Source organism: Trachymyrmex cornetzi, unplaced genomic scaffold (assembly GCF_001594075.2).
Source record: "Trachymyrmex cornetzi isolate Tcor2-1 unplaced genomic scaffold, Tcor1.1 scaffold309, whole genome shotgun sequence".
Lineage (NCBI taxonomy): Eukaryota > Metazoa > Arthropoda > Insecta > Hymenoptera > Formicidae > Trachymyrmex > Trachymyrmex cornetzi.
Genome location: NW_017297786.1, coordinates 259,272 through 277,597, shown reverse-complemented (window position 1 = coordinate 277,597; position 18,326 = coordinate 259,272). Strand labels below are relative to the sequence as shown.

At 36.6% G+C, this 18,326-nt stretch overlaps 1 protein-coding gene across 1 annotated transcript in view; it reads left to right on the top strand.

Annotated features, from left to right (window-relative positions):
• Positions 1 to 18,326, top strand: part of LOC108762550 (phorbol ester/diacylglycerol-binding protein unc-13-like) — a gene marked incomplete at its 3' end in the record, with an annotated part of 46,150 nt that overhangs the window by 8,955 nt on the left and 18,869 nt on the right. Inside the window, exons 2-4 of the mRNA XM_018509588.1 lie at positions 7,274 to 7,303; positions 9,184 to 9,286; positions 10,056 to 10,173. Coding sequence (XP_018365090.1) covers positions 7,274 to 7,303; positions 9,184 to 9,286; positions 10,056 to 10,173 — 251 coding nt within the window. The remainder of the gene's footprint in view (positions 1 to 7,273; positions 7,304 to 9,183; positions 9,287 to 10,055; positions 10,174 to 18,326) is intronic.

Sequence of the window (18,326 nt, the reverse complement as noted above, 5' to 3'; positions counted from 1 at the left end):
AGGAGAAATTAGAAAGTTATTTAGTATTTATTATATTTAAACAACTTCTTCTGACCCTATTTCTTATTCGATATTTTAAATAAGTTTTTGGAACTTATTTTATATTTTTATTTCGAATAAGTCGTATCACTCTTTTATCGATTACGATATTTTAAATAATTTAACAATTTTCTGAAAGCTATTTTTTATTTAAAATAGATTATATCAGTTATCATTTTTATTTTATTTATATAATATAATAATTACTTATTAAGTTTATATATTCTTATTACTTAAATACATATTTTGTTGCCTAATACTAAATATAACTATAATAACATTAATTAGAGAGGCTCTAGTTATAAAAAATCTGAAATGTTATAAACTTATAAATTTATACTCAAATGTATGTTCATATATCAAAATATAAACAAAATTATTTTATATTTTGAGTTAGTTTTTGAAATTTAGTTTTTACTTAAAATAAAAAATAGATTTCAAGAACTTCTTTTTTAAATATAAAATAAGTTATTTTAAATAAATTTTCGAAAACAATTTCTTATTTAAAATAAGAATATTCTTCAAAAAGAAATTTAAAATAAAAAAGCAAGCTATTTTGACATTTTAAATAAAAGTTATTATATACTTTAAATAAATAAAATGCATTCCAGAGTTCTATTTCTTATTTTATATTTTTTATAATTTTTTGCGACGTATTTATTTAATATTTTACATAAATTTTTGGAGAGAACCTATTTTATATTTATTATTTCGAATAAGTCGTATCACTCTTTTATCGACTCCTACGATTTTATATTTAAAATAAATTTCTGGAACTTATTTTATATTTTATATTTTGAATAGGTCGTATCAGTTATTTTACCGAGCCCTGCTTGTAAGGGATGATTTCACCCTTCAATCCGTTTTTCCGCCGCAACTAATATTTTCTAAATTTATCTTTTTATGGAATCTATATATAAAGTTCCATTAATATCAAAATTTAACACTTCGTGCGGTCTTCTTATCAGTGTGACCTTGGATTTTTACCCACGACTGTCGATTATTAAAATTAATTAGACATAAATATCTCTTTATCAGGAATAGTAAATATAATTAACGAAGATGTATATGCAGATCGTTATAAAGTGATAAAAAATTTTTTTTAAATATACAAACCAACCGAGTTTTAGTGTTTTACAGTAAATATCACATTTTAAGCGGAGAGGTATAATAAATTACGTATGCGGGCTTATAATGAAATAGTAATCCAAAGCTTCAAAATTTTTATCAGTAGAAAATTTACATTAGTTTAAACTTCATTAACGTGCAATCTGCTAATTACATCTCACGATTCTGTCACTAATAATTTTCAAGAATTTTCGCACAGAAAAATGTTACACCGCGAAGTTGCCTTCAGCATAAATATTGTAGTATTTGTGTCATTCTTATCTTACAGCTGCATCAGTAATTAAAACAAATTTACATTAATCCGAAGGCGAATAACAAGTTTCTAGGAATGCAAGTATTTATACTTGGATGAGTTTGAATTTGTTCATTAATGGAATATAGTTAGTTTATTCATTCGTAAGAAAATAAGAACTTATAAGAAAGACAGATTAATCAATGTACGTTTTAATTAAAAGTATTCTTTTAGTTGCTATAGTTTATATATAAAGTATAACAGTATTTATATACTTGTTTTATTACATTATTCAAAAGTTTATATCACTTACAGTATTATCGATGATGTAAATTAACAGGTTTATTGGTTTTCGAGAAATACTGGGGCATCCTTAAAATGAAGTAATAAGAGATCTTGACTTTGAATTCAGTTAAGATCAAACAATATCTTCAGTCAGTGTCTCGCAATTTTGGAAAACGAAAATCGATTGTTAAACTTGCGTTATAGTTTCTGAGAAAAACGATCTTTTATCTAAAAGAGCTATCTTTACTCGTTATTTTCGTTCCTAAAGTGCTGATAAGTCCGATATCAACCCGTACGAGTTAATTTAAAACTTCTATCTCTCAACAAGAGAGAAAGAGAGAGAATGAGTGTTTTATTCTGGCCTTTAGTTTTATATGTTTGCGGAACTAAAGGCTAAATGACTTTGCAGAGTTAATATACCGAGCGATAATTAAATTCTCTTAAATTCATCTATTACTAACGGCCATATGTTCGTGACAGTAGGATTCTGGAAAATTCGTGTTGCATGATAATCACGTGCGTGGTTTATCTTATCACCCTCGCATACTCGGCGTCCGGAACATCGCGAATGCTTTCGAATCTGATTTATGGTGATGATCATTCTTTCTCCCTCTCTTAAAATATTTGATAAACCTCCTCCATGTAGTCGTACCTTTGAATTTTATCGAAAATGTATAATCGATAATTCGTAGACCGGAATTGGCGTGGTGATTCATATGTTGACGATGATGCATACGATATTTCATGCGCATAACGCGAACTCTTCGATTTGTTATACGATTTGGAATATCGTGAAAATATCTCTTTCAGGCATATATTAAAAAGCGGTCTGACAATTTATTAAATTTTCTCTCTCTCTCTCTCTCTCTCTCTCTCTCTTTCTGTAGAGAGTGTCTACGTTAATTGATTTCATAGCACTCGAAATGCTACTCTGAGATTTGCTTCATTAAACATCTCGCATTCGCGCCAGCTGCGCATGTACCTTCAGCCTGGATAGAGGCTGGTGAGGGTTAATCGACTTTCCACCACCGTTCCACTTCTTTCTCCTAAAAGTTTTTTTCTTTGTGCCTTCTGCAATCTTTAATTATACATTCAGAAGAGATCTCATTATGACACGTCGCGAAAAAAAATGATTAATTGGGCACAACTAGCGTAGGTGCATATATTACGAGGTACATCCATGACCCGTTATACTCGTTACATCGATTGAATTTCGCGCAAACGCACACGTAGGATGCAAGTAGTTAGATAAATACGAACATTAACGAGTAGACTAAATTTTTTCGTAAAATCTTATCCCTAGTTTTCAAAATATATATACATACTATATATAATATATGTATATATCTTTTTTATGTAATATATATAAATTCATTCGAATTGCTTTAAATTACATTTCATAATGAAATAATAATCGGCGATCGATAAAGTAAAGCCAACCTCCTTTAAAAGAATGATATAATATGCCTCCGAGAATGTCTCGAGTGAATATTGTCTGAGAAATACCTTGGGAAAAGCTTGAAAGTATTTTTCAAGAAGAAGAGAATATTCTTCGTTGAGAATTCATTATGTTAAGAATTATTCTATGTTCAGAATATTCATTGAATGTCTGTATGATACTATTCCATATCACTAGAACAGTAATAGTAGAGGAACGTAATAGAGGTCAACCGAAGGATCGCTGGCCATTTCACCTTTGTACAGAGATATCAGCTGGGGTTAAAGATTGGCACTTTAAGAGAGAAATATATGTTGGCAGGATTGCCACGAAATGGGAAATCAGGGAATTGTTAGGGAAATTGAAAACGGTCAGGGAAATTAGGAAAACGTCAGGAAATTTTGCAAAATTTTCTAGAAAATAAATATTCTTGGCTTTAATTTGACAATTAAAAATGCAAGCAGTGTCAGCAATATTAATAGTAATTTACATTGCTATATTAAGTTAATTTCTCAGTAAAATATTTAACGGTTTCTAAATTGGGATGAAAAGATAAAAAATTTCAAAATATATATTATTGAAAGTAAGGGGAAAAATCATGAAATTTTGTCTGGAAATCAGAGGAAAGTTATGGAATTTTAAGATGAGGAATTTGTGACAACTCTGGTTGGCCATCTGACAGAACTTGAGCCGACGCCTTGATAAGGGCTCGATATTGCCTCTAATACCGGCCTATAAATAACATATAGATATGATGCACGCTCTCGGTTTTTCCACCCCGTTTACCCTCCCTCCTATCCGTCGCCACGCCGGTTGCTATCGTTCTGCATCCACTTGCACAGCACGGCGGCATCGTCGCCGAAGGAAACTGCTGCAGGATGAAAAGTAAGCGGTATGTCACGTATATACGCGTGTTCTCCGCACGTGTACGTGCTATACAAAGGGTTTGTACAGGGAACACAGTAGAGGACGAGTTCCTCTAATACTTGTATGTATGCGTGTGTATATGTGCGCGTTTGTGTGTGCGCACGCGTGTGTGACACGATACCACGGTCTTGGCACGTATTCATACTCTGAGCGTCCATTGTCTCGAGTTATTCGAAGGTAAAAGATCGCAACTGAAGCGTTAAAGCTGACGTCATTGTTTCACTTTTCTTTCGTCGCGTGCATGCATCTGCCTACGCGCGCGTGCATATAGAACACGTGAGGCGAGCATCCTCCTGTTATACCCGCTGTGTACATCATCGGTCTCGCCCCGAGCTATCAATTCCACGCGATATAACTCCGATACAACGTCGCTTCATTTTACAATACTTTGCGCCAATGCACGTTTTCCGTACACATCGCTCTCGTGTCGTTAACGGCATGACGGACTGTAAGTGATGCCGAAGGATCCGGATGTGGCCAAATGTCGGAAACGCGCTTGCGTCTCGTCGGAATTAATGCAATTATTCCGAGTATCGATACGTACTATATACGCGTGTACGCGGTATTTGCGTTTCACTGAAGCATCCTTTAAGTCAGTTTAATATCGGCATTTCTCCGCGATTTTCTCATTGCATATTGGATTTCAATCATAACTGACCGACTGCCAAAGCGCAAGCTAACGGCGCGCCGTTTGTGTGAGTTTGATTACTTTTAAGTGAGTGAGAATAAATTCGTTAGCAAGTTTATTTAGTTGGATAAAGAGAGAGAGATAGAGAGAGAGAGAGAGAGAGAGAGAGAGAGAGGAGAGAGAGAGAAGAGAAAAAGAAGGGAAAAAGAGACTGAACACTTGTCAAGCAACTACCTCTTGGCTACGGAAGTGGATGTAAGGGCGGAAGCACAAAGTCTTGCATATAATGCATAAGAAAATGAATCAATCAAAGTTCTTCATTTCCTTCCTTTTGAAATAAAGGACTGCTTGGTTGATTTTCTTGTGCCTCATACGTTAGTTTTGAAACACAATACATATAGTAACCCTAATGGGCTTTTTACAATAAGCCATTATCTATAAGTTTCATGTTTCAAGTTTTAAGAAATTGACCAGTCATAGTCGATTATTTTTCTCACATTCGACTGTGATTAGTTAATTTCTTACGACTTGAAACTTAAAGTTTAGATAATGGCTTGTTGTAGAAAGTCCATCAGAGTGGGAACACAGAATCTTATACAACACATAAACATATAATAATACAATACATAAAAAAATAAACCAATTAAAGCCCTTCATTTCCTTTTCTTTCATAAAATAAAAGACTCTGATTAATTTCCTTGCTTTATGCGTAATGTATTATGCAAGAATCTGTGCTCCCGCCTTTAAGCCTTAAAAAATTAATCAGTCATAGTTGAATGTGAGAATAATAATCAATTATAATAGGTCAATTTTTTAAGCTAGCTCAAAGTTGATTACAACACCTATTGTGTTTCAAGGATTGATGCGTTATGCAAGAATCTTCTGCCCTAACAGCCGATTCACTATTCTCCCGGCGCCATACGTCGTCCATAGCGTACTCTTCTGTTTGCGTGACATCAGCGTTAGCTCATTCCTGCAACCGTAATGCGACAATTTTATAACAGCGACAAGAATATTCCCGTGGCCACAAGCGCGCTCCCTTAATTAATCGCGCGCGATGCGTGCGCGCACAAAATAGAAAGGCGCGTCTGTCGAGCTGGGAAAAATACCTCGCGGGCAGAGGGAAAGGATCCTCAGGGATGAACTGTGACCTGCGGATACACGGCTGACCCGCTTCATCCCCACGATCCACTCGCCCCAATCCTTCGTTGTGTACGTACATTGGATGTTGCCGTCTCTCGTTGCGGTGGCGGGATTAATCCTAAGGGCAGTTACTCACTCGTGTAGACTCCGACACTCGTGTAGACACTGGCATTTATTAGCACAGGTCAATGCTTCAAATCGCTACCGGCACGGCGGAGTTGCGCTCCACTTGCACAACTACATTCGCGTACATACGTACGTTCTTATAGACAAGGTCGTTCCGTGACCTATCCGTTAGACTGGGTATTAAAAAAGGAACTGTCAAACCCCGGCAGATTGTAATACTCGATCCGTTTTACTTATCCGCGTTAGCTAAATCCGTAATGCGTTTGCGGAATACGACCTTTATAAATAATTGACGGGAAAGTCGATAGGCGCGCGATACAGGTTACAACAAAAGAACGTAATGTGCGGATTAAATTTTCTTTGACGAAAATTCGATTTTAGTTCGCACACGTGTGACATATCGAAGGTAATTATCGCGGGCGTGCGGTTGATTTTACATCGCGCATAACCTATATGTCTATTTAAATCTTATTAAGCGTAATCGATCAGAGTAATTATGTGCGTAGTCCGATAATTCGCGCTTTAATACCCATAAGTACATTAGTGCAGGGTGTTTATTACCTGGGAGAACCTAGAATTTATATAGGGGGTTTCTTTTCTATTTTTGAAAATGAAGGATATTTATGACATTTTATCGGCACTCAGGAAAATTTTAGGAATTTTACTTTTAAATTTAAATTCTGTCTTTCTTATTAAAATATTATCGCGTTATTTTTTCTTGATAATGCAAAATGTTGACAATTGGTTAGCAATAAGTCCGCATATATTCACGTACACTCTCGTGTGTATCGTAAGTTTTTATAAAAGAAATCTGGGTGACAAGAAGAATAGAGTAGTTTACGGATACTGTATTGTAGTAAGCCTTGCCTATACCGTCCTATATAGATTTCGCGGTCTCAATTGTAGAAAATAATGGCAAACACCAATTAATAGTAACATAATGGATAGTTATAATTCCTCCCTCAACAATATAACTGTCATGTATATATGTATTGTATTACAATTATATTGTCGAGTGAGAAATTACAATTAACAGTTACATTACATTACTTTCAGAAATTCTCGGGGATTTTTTAAAATAAATTTCAGTAAACATCCTGTACAGTGTAAATAATTTTTTATATAGCAAAAACAGTAAAATAATTGCACAAAGGGATGATTAATGATAAACCTTCTGCCGATTATAGCAATTTATTTTACGTGTTCCACAAATCTTGTGATTTTTAAAATCATACTCAGGTTGTTTAAACGTAATAAATATAGATATTATTATTTCTTTTAAAGACTTGCAATGTGTATAATCCTTTCTTTGCTTTTTCTGTTGCAGTGAAGAAGGCGCGGTTCATCTGCGAGGATGGTTCGTATATGGGAAGAATAGAGAAAATTACGATTGGCAATGGAACATTCACTCATTTGATTCATTGACTTATTTCCTAATTATTCTTTTCTGATTACCGAACGATATACGAGCGAAATATTATCACGTGTGGAACCGGGCGTTCAAAATTGGGATTGAGACAAGCCACAGAACCGAGGTCTTTATTCACGCTTCGCTTCTAAAGTCTGCGAACAATTTATTGCACTTCGCGATTGGAATAGTGCCAAGTTTCGGATTATGCGATTGCTCAAGCAGAATATCGTGACGTTCCGATTATACCGAAATAATTTTTCCGTGTGGAGATGTAACGTATTCCCATGTGGAAAATCATAAATATATCGAATTTAAATAAATATAAAATAATATACATTTGAAAACTTTCTATAATGTTTCGAAAACTTCTTTAACGGGGGAAAAATAAATTGATAATTTCAATAGCGTCGGAAAAACTTTGAATTTTTATGTCATTCATCGCATCATTCAATATTTCCTACGATGAAGAATGTAATCTTGACAGTCTTCGTTTGTATACTCATATTATGTCTTTTTTAAATATTCATTCGCATATCACATGTATGTCATTGTACAGAATGGACTTATGAAGACCATTATTTCACGCGATTGTTGCAAGTATTGAAAAGCGTAACGATAACGTCCTCGCTCGCGAATACATAAATGCTTGTAGTTTTAAGAATTTATTTACTCAATGTTCTGACTCTACATTCATTCGTATCGCTCATTTGCTTATAATAACATAACTAAAAAATTGTCATTGTTTCCTTGCAGAAAAAGAATTGAAATATGAGAAAGGAAAGAACATATTTTAATATATTTTAATATATCGAATATACTCTTATTTTTCTATAAACAGTATTAGTTATTACATCAAAATTTTTCAAAATGAATTTCAATAATATTACTTCTTGAAATTCATTTTTAATATTTAAAACATTGAAATTTATTTTCTGAAAAATTTTATGTTTCGTTGTTACCGCAGCAATGCGATACTAACTTCGCGATACTAACTTATCGAGAATGCATTTAGTTTTATCAAAATTGATCACACATTTTTACATTCACTGTGGTATCTCTCACCCCAAAAACGCGAATATCTTGGGGTTTATTCTCATCACGCAAACGACATTTGACTTGTTCCATATCTGGTAGCTTGTCAGGTCAAGAGAGAGCTGCACGTTATTTTCACTAAGATCTATTTATGCCGCGTCTAATTTTTTATTAATAATTCTCTCTCTTTTCTGTGCTCAGTGGTTGAATGTTACCAAGGTGAGCCGTGGAATGCGAACGTATTTCGTCAGTTGCTTTGCAGACAATTTTCGTAGCTCGTAAAGTAAAATGTCGGGGGTGACGCACTACTGTGCGCCCGAAACATCGTGTCGCGGGTCGTAAAATCTCGCCTATGCTTTTTGCGCGACTTATCGAAGGCGTGCAGCTGGAGAGCGTGTACTGGAGGTACCTAAGGTGTGGGCGGATCTTATTGGAGTTTAACAGTTCGTCCCCCTTCGTGCACCCATTCTTGAACACATAAAACGCGCGAGGATGTCATCAGGATCGGTCTTAAATTGCGAACAAAACGATCCCATTCGCTGATATTACGAGTTTATAGGGAACTAAAATTACGATATTTTTTTTTCTGTCGAAACGTAATTTATCTGCTTCAAGCGATTCCATTAAAAATGATAAATGTGACGTACTTTAATCAAGATATTTAATATGTTTCATCGTTATGAATGTTATGATTTTAATATAACAACGTATTTCGCTCGTACACGTTGAGGTATTCGTTCTTTTAACGTACATCGTATTTTGGTCGACTAAAAAAATAGATTATCGAATTTCAGCGGATCAGTTCAACTCCTACGTAACGTTAAAGCTGCAAAACGTGAAGTCAACGACAGTTACTGTGAAAGGGGCCAATCCATGCTGGGAACAAGATTTTCTCTTGTAAGTTATCGATAATTAATTTTACGGGGAAGTTAGGCGCAGTTTGAGAAACCTATTAAAAATGTTGTTTAGTTAAACGAGCTTCTACTAGCAATTCGAAAATTTTCTGCACCGTTACTATGACGTTACACACTTCGAAAACATTGCGAACTATCGCGTGCGCGCCGGCACTAAAATATCTAGGACAACCGGTAATTTGTGCGCATCTAGAGGAATCTGAGACTAATCATACACTTATTTAACGGGATTCTATCTTACCGAAATGAATTAAACGAAATAAATCTTGTCCGTCGACCAAATTTGCTGAGCGAAGAATCGCAAATATTTTCAATAAAATTATGGAGGAAAAAAACGTGCTTCTTTTTCATGACTCAGTATTATCAATCCTTAGCTTAGCTCCTTTTGTTTGAGATAAGATCCTCGGTCCATTACAGTGTAATTTTTTACGAATGGGCTTTGTTTTTCAAATGGGTTATTAAATAGATTATTAAAAAAAAAGTAATATAAAGGGAAGCTAAAGTAAATTTGGCTTGCGGATTAAAAAGGATTGTCTTGTTGTGTAAAATGTCGACGGTTACTACACAGAAAGATATATCATTCTTGATCTTGGCTCGCTTACGCAACATTTGACGCCAGTGAATTGTTCGCTAAAGTCTCGCTGTTAAATTTCGTTTAATCTACTTTGTACTGAAAGCATAGCTGTTTACTTCACGAAGTAATATTTCTTCGTGGTCTCGCAAAAGGTTAATGGAACTTGTTTGTTACGTAGCGAAACGAATGACATGAATGCCGGGCTCGTGGTGGAGGTATGGTGCAAAGGATTCTTGTGGGACCGCTTTCTGGGCTACTACTACATTCCACTATCAGAGGTGTCCTACATGAACGAGGTAACGAGAAATCAGTGCAACTTAAGCCGTACGGCAGAGGTACAGGATCGACAATCCGAACAGTCCGATATGTGTGACACCAACAGTAACACACAGCCAGACATCATCACTGACACGGTACACTAACGCAATACAATCGCCATACACTGCAGTATTACACTCGCTCACATTTTGCAACATCATAGCAATTAAAATATTCAAAGTGATTGAAACATTCGATGAAACTGCTGTTTACTGCCTCGCGATGACGATAACAAATGCTTCTTGCGATTCGCTATAACTCGATACAACCGATGAGAGCCGTTTAGCTTCGTTTATTTATTTCTCATCACGAAGTAGAGATCGATTATTTTTAAGGGAACGTACGCCGATTACCGTTTACGAGCATTTCTTAAGTACCCTCTGCACGTAATGATCTTTCCCAGAATCTGCTCATTTCTCTATTAGATACGCTTCCTTTTCAGCTCTTTCTTCGTCTTTAGCAGCATCTTACGCGAAATGAAATTCGTCGAGTATTTGCTCATTGAACGAAACCAAAACCAATCAATGTTTGGCACGTTATTCAGGGTCATTCGTTGGTTTGACGGATTAAAGATACGGTCTACCATGATGCTACAAATGCTAAATCTTTGATTGGTTAATTAATAAAATTCTTTCTTCTGTTTGATCAATCAAATGTTTGAAAGCATTCGTGAGACTTTAATCGCACCCTAAGTGTATTATCCTCGGCAACACATTATTGTTCAGCAAATGTCCGTCATAGCTTTCTATTATCGCCGATGTGAAAATTTTATGTGATCTTTTGATTTTCCTTTATAAAGTGCTATAAATTCGGAAACGATGAGTAAGCTATAAACAGAGAAAACATGACACAATCAATCGACGTCACGTTTGATGCGTAATCGATTTTGAGGCCTATATATTATATGTCGCGCGTGTCTAAATTGAATTTGCAAAGGTGACGTAACGATGACCTATACCAATGTCGCCTGATTCATTGTGTGTTTTCACGAACTCAATCATGCGCAAATGTAGAGTACTCGAAGAATACGGTGATTAACGACAGCGCGTAATTTACGTCGCTGACGTGAGCAAGCATCGCAGTTGCGATAGCGGAGATGATTTATCTCTTCCTCTCTCTCTCTCTCTCTCTCTCTCTCTCTCTCTCTCTCTCTCTCTCTGAGATACATTTACAGTGCATATTCATAATTAGCGTACATAATTAGATATTAATAGCAGCCGTGAGGGACCCAATTTCTCTTATCGCCGCTTCCATCGGGCGTGCTCTCAGGCTCTCGAAACGTAAGTTACCGGAACTTGGGGATGTCGATTCACGTAACACAAATTACATTTCACTTGGCGACTCATACGATAAATTGATGTACTTGGGTCTTCTCCGGTCTGGTTTTCGATATAACTATAATAGTGAAAGATTTGAGAAAAATTAAGATTCTTTTCTTGTACTACTATGGTATGCCTTCTGAGGTTTACGGTCCTACCGTAAGGTGGGAGATTTCTTCCTACGTTTCTCGTTTCCTTTATCTTTCTGCCTTCGTTTGTGAAGCACAGTTGACTGCACTTCTGCACGACGACAAAAGTGAATTTTCGCTAATTAAATTGCCCGAATGCTTCATCTCAAGGTTGAAGAAATGAAGAAATGCAAGGTATTCATTCGGCAAAATCACCCTTTCCCTGGCGAGAATAATAACTCTTTGGAGCGTTCAGTCATTCTTTTAAATGACTAGACAGGAGTCACTCATGCGCAACCCGGAAACGAAGAAGCAATTCCTTTTCTTTTATTCCTCTTTCTTGGTTGTTATTCAAATTCCCCGAAGAGATCGCCCTGAAGAGAGTGCCTTAAAGTTGATTTCCCGTTGTCCTCTTCGTGGCAGGACGTCTCAATATTAATATCATAAATCGGATTTGAACTCTTTTCTACGAAATCCAGTATTAATATGCGCGACAGTTTTCTAAGTCGTTTCGTTAAAATTAATATTTATCGAAATTGCATTTTTAACGAGTGCAAACAATTTGTGGAAAAATATTTAAAAAAATACGGTCAATATATGTATATTATATTTATATATGTATATACTTATACAGCCTCGACAAACAAGCAAAGAAAAACGACTGAAATCAGATCTACGCTTGTTTGCTTCTTCCGCGCGAAATGTATCTGCAGCATCTTTCGAAAGAACGAACAAATCAAATAAGATTATACTACAAATATTAAACAATTTTATTATGTGTGGGAACACAATTCCATTTTTGCATCCATTGACTAACGCTACTCCACGTAAGTATCTCAAACTGTCCTTTTTACACTCGAAAGATTACAGAGTTCGACGTCGTGTTTGATCACATAACTTTTCTCCCTCAATGAAAACTCTAGTAGAAAGAATGCAAAGGAAAATTTGCTCTTCGATAAAAGACAATCTCTTTGCTAAAGATTTAAATTCGCATTGGTACGATCTTTCTACGAACAAGGTCGAAATCACGCCCATCGTTCTCGACCACGACATCGCCATCACCAATACCCGGATCCTCATCCGCTTGTGACGTCACTTGGCGCGCGGCCAAATCTCGACGCTCAATGAAACGTTCGGGGTAGCCGAGTCTTCGAGTGGGCGATGTGGTCTACGTGGGTTTACGACGACACTATGCTGCGTGCACACACATGTAAGCGGATTTTAGGAAAGGCAACGACCTTGACGAAATATTCAGCTGATTCTCACCCTTCTTCTTTGCTCGGAAGAAGCCTAACACATTTACGCAATCCTCGAGAAGAGAGACTCCTCGCGTTAACGATCTCCCATTCATACTCGCGAAATAAAGTATTTTGCGTGACAATTTTATATTTTTTATGCCCGTATCCATTACGTTTTCGCTTCCCCGTGAAATACTACGTTATTCTTCGGTACGAGAGCAGAAGTTGATGACCGTGTGATCTATGATCTGCGACCGCGGGCACAAAAGCGAGCACAAAAGCGCGCACAAGTCGTCATTTATCCCACGACAAGAGATGTGTTAAGGCATTCTCGCTCGGCAAAGTTCTTTCGCCCGACTTTCCGCTTTAAACCGCACGATTGCGGCAACAATGGGTGAATCCACAAATCACGTTGTAAATCGTTCCTCCACGTTTCTGGACGAGCGATCGACGAATCGCGCGCTCCCAGTAGCAGTGACATTCGCGTAGATAAAGCGTCGATGTGGAAGAGAGAAAAAGAGATGGTAAATGTATGCGCGCATATGTGTAAAAAGTATAAAAGAGGCGAGGAAGAGACAACGTGGGCGCGCGGAGAGCGAGATTCGGTCTAGAATGGATGAAAGATGACGAATGGAAAAGATGATGAAGATGATATGTAACCGTATGCTCGACGACGGCGGCGACGAGCGAAAAATGCGACGGAGTGAAGTAAACGAGCCTCGAAGTACCAATGCACGAGGTCAGATTACTTCGCCTTCGTGTTGCGGAGAGGACTATCTGGGTCAGCCGTGGCTTAAAATATTCATAAAACTGCACGCGATGTCTAATACGGCCCGATTCGATACGCATTGAAAATACACCTGCCGAGCTTGAAATAATTTCGGCCTGACGCCAAAAACATCGGAGACACAGATTGTAATTCGCTACGGACGATGATGTCTTATTGTCTCGTACCCGACAGCGTTGAGTACGCCCGTTCGTTCGCGTGCTACTGACAGCATCTCTGTTAACGGACATTTTCGTACAATCTCTTGTCTCTCCTCCTATGTCGCGATCAAGTACTACCTACATATAGCAACGAAATTCCGCAAAGGTACAGCACGTGGAAGATTTCCACGTCGACGGGTCTTCCAACGGCTAAATTTCGGTAGCTGATTCAACACTCGCGAACACTCATCTCGTGTCTTGACTTTAATTCACGAGACTCTGATTAATAGCGAGTCGCGAGCCCGTTTCGTCCTTCCGGTTTTATACGACTCTGTCCGAGGGAGAGATGGATTTCCTCGTTCGAATCGGACCTTCGCTCCGCAAGCGATTTATTTTTCGCGATTTGCATTTTCATTACCCATTCGAATCTTTTTCTTCGTCTCTCTTCTTTTAGTTATTTATCTATTTGCCTGTTTATCTATTTATTCTGTTTCACTGATAGTCACGACAACGAAACTAACCTAGATCCTTTCCTACCTCAGCTTTAACGGACCCTGGGAAATCAATCAACGGTTCGTTTAAGTGGCTCCCTGGCATTTTCCACAATAACCCAAATGAGAAAACAAGAACGAGACCACTTTCGATTTACTTAATAGCGGTGGCAGCAAAGAGTCCTACGCCTTTATCATCTGCGCGTTTAACGTAAGAGAAGTAACACCCGTAACTACGATGGCTCGAGAACAGGCTGATGGGAAACGGATCCCTAGGATCATCTTCATGATCCATGGAAAATTTCAGTCTGATGGACGATCGTACTTTCGGGGACGGCTGGTACAGGAGAGAAGGGTGAGAAAAGAGGAAAACGTCATGGAAGCAAGAAGGAATCGATCGATTGCGCGGGCCATTTATGCTCTTACCTCTTCCTTTCCTTCAGCTCTTCTCCTTTGCTGGCTCTCTCTCTCTCTCTCTCTCTCTCTCTCTCTCTTTCTGGAATAGTGGTCCTAGTCCTATTGAAATCACGTCACGATCATAGACACGTGGTCGAGTATTCTCGTGTTAGGAACAAAACGAGGGGATACTATCCAGGGAAGTTAGGGCATTTCGGCAGGATTGAGGCGAGTTATTTGCTGTTTGCTCTTGACTAGTGACTCGTGAGACCTTGGTAGTGGATGTAGTCGACCGCTTTGTTGACCCGAAGAATTGACGAGCGGCAATCGTCGACAATTCCATTCTGAGAATCGTGTCGGGAGCGGGAAATCAAGCGGCCGCGCCGGTCGGCCCGGAGACGGCTTTTATCGGCTCTCTTTGCGTTCTCGTGGGCGGAAAAATCGAAGCATATACCCATCGACGCGTGGGACACGTTATGTGCGCTGGCACTATCGAATGAACGGCTGTTACGTTCGAACCGCCTGTCTAGTTATATAAACATGCGATGTAATAAAGCGCGACAGAAATAAATCGCTGGTATTAATCCTGTTGCGCGTAGGATCATTTGACAAGGGTGATTGTATATTAAATAAATTTACTGTCATGAGCGAGAATGGTTAAAAATGTTGTTATTGCTTGCGAAACAACACCGTGTTTATTACTATTGAGGTTCTTGAAAAGGCGCGATTTCATGAAGTTTTTTTAAATTGGCTCAGCTAAAGGACAATTAGTACTATTAGTCATTGATATTAACTCTTTCAATTTGTTTAAGTGTAGTAGTGTTTAGTTGAAGTCATATAATTGTCATGTTTCTCGAGTGAAATAATACTCGCCTGTAAATGCAGCCGTCATTCCAAACGGTTTAAGACAAATCCTCGGCCGTCCGTAACAAATGCGCTTGTAAGTAAACGCGCGAACAATGCTGTTAGTGCGTTTAAGTTCTGATGAACATGTTGTATATACGTCTTATTTGAGCAGATATACCTACTATAGTTCAATCTGCTATATTCATAATTATGTGGCTCGTATCCTAATATTATCTTGCTAGATTATCAGTTAAGTTCTGTTAAATTCATAATGTTAAATTGTACTCAATTTTAGTTATTTTTAGTTACTTCTATAGATTGCCATTACTCTTTCCCAATATGTCATTAATTTAATTAAAAGTTGATGAAATTTACTAACGCATCGGAAGAAAATGTATTAAATTTGTCTCAAGTATATTATTCACTAGTGCATACATTAATATGAATATAGTTTACTTATATGACAATTAAAAAGGGCGTAGAACCAATATTTAAACAAACAAATTTAATTAAGTTAGAATCATAAAGTTAACAAACGTTTCGACTCCGATCAGGTCATTTTCAATGTTACAAAGGTAAATCAAAGTACAACTATACAATGTTAAATAAATGAAAAGACCATAACTATAACAATTCGTTAAATTGCCAGCAAATTCTTGTCTTTACTTATATAAAAATTATCCTTAATCTTTAATTACAGTTACAACATCTTAAATAATTCTAACTTAATTAATTTAATTCTAACTTAATTAATCTTAAATAATTCTAACTTAATTAATTTAATTCTAACTTAATTAAATTTATTTGTTTAAATATCCTACGCCCTTTTTAATTGTCATATTGTTTTATACATACGGAACCTTATAATATTACTTATTATAGTTTACTTAATTTCTAACCACAGAAATAGATTGATTTATTTTAACATTGTTCTTTGATATCAAACAGTGTATCATTGGCTTGTATTCCGATATATGCAATATTAAAAATATTAAAAATCGATAGTTCACACTGTTAAATTCATAATGTCAAATTATACTCAATTTGAGTTATTTTTAATCATTTTATATGTTGTGGCTGCTATTAAATATGTCATTAATTTAGCTGAAATGGAGTTAAATAATTTATTTCAAGAGAATGTATCAAATTTGACTTAAACTTAGTTTATTATTTACTAGCATATACATTGTAATATGGACGTTATTTTAGAATTATAAAAATGGATTGATTTACATTTTGACATATATGGAAGTTAAAAATAACAAAATGTTATTTAACTCAAGAAACTGGGTTACCATTGTTCCTTTGATATTTAACAGTGCACTTTAATGTATAGATTTTTAGTACTGGCACTGCTGGCAATATATCTGAACCCACCATTGTGGACCAAAGTTTTCTCGATCGTGATCGGTATAATCGGGCAGTTCGCAGATTGTGAGCAACGCAGAAGCTGACTGAATTTTCACCGCTACAAGAAAGCTTAAAACTTTTAGTTGTCCTTGCGCGCGGTTCTCCGACGTTACCGTAAACGCGCTTCAACACCCGCTATTTCTCACCAAACTGAAAATCGTTGAATTCCACGCTGCCTCTTGATTGCGAGTATTTCTGCCGACTGGTGGAGAGTTATTGTGCCGTCGGACGCTTAATTACGCGGGTGTCCTATTCGCGAACGCTCGTCAACCCCACCTCCGTAACCACGATCACCAGTTCCCACGACGCTATCGTTGCGCCGGCAATTTTCTTTTTATCGTGAGATTAAGAAGCAAGACCTCGCCGATGTAAGTGCGTTGGACACGGAGGAGACGGTGCAGAAGAAAGAGGAATAGAACGAACTATTAACGGACGCGTCATGCACACGTGGCTGGCGCAGAAACGTGGTTTGATGATGCATTTCTCTGCAGTCTCTTGCTATTTGTCACGTGGAGAAAATAAATCGTCCCACATGATAATTTCCGGGGAAAGAATGATCGATGCGACAAAATGCGATAGCTTAGTATAAAATGGGAAGTGACATGTGCAATTATACGTTTATTAATCTGTACTAAAAAAAGAGTCTGGTAATAGCTACTAGTGAGTGAAATAATTCCAATCAAATATTTAAACAAAAGATAATTGTGCTTTTCCAAATATTTATTATTACCAAACAATTGATTATATTATTAGAGGAAGGTCACGGATACCGACATATCACTTTGTTTTTAGACAATATTTCTCAAACAAAAGATAAAAATACGACTTCAAAAACATAAATACAAAATAAAAAGTGTCTTCTATCAGATAGTATAAGCAATTTTTATAATACTGTTTGCAATTTTGCAATATTTAAGTTTTTCGTAGTTATGCAAAAGTGAGCGTCTGACAAAATGGGCTCCAAAACTGACACAGTAGGCAGTAATTCTACGTATTCCTATTTTTTTTTCTTTTACAGGAATTATCTGTATAAAGTACCTATAAGTGAATGTATATAAGATTTTTCAAAATGATTTTACTTCGTTATAAAACATTTTTATTGAATTATATGCATATTTACTTTATACTGTTCTGCAAGATGCAAATATGTAACGTGATAGTTTTTCTAGAGTTGTTCCATATGTGTACGATTGCCTTCAGCTCCAATAGACTTATTTGACACTATAAAGCAACATTATAAAGATTAAGTTAGCTCATAGTCTGTTTTACGGACAGGTGTGTCGGTTTACGCTGCATCCCAATTTTAAATTAAAAATCGTATTATGAAAAGACTAAGAGAAAAAAATAATATAAATAAAACTTATTTCAGAAACTAC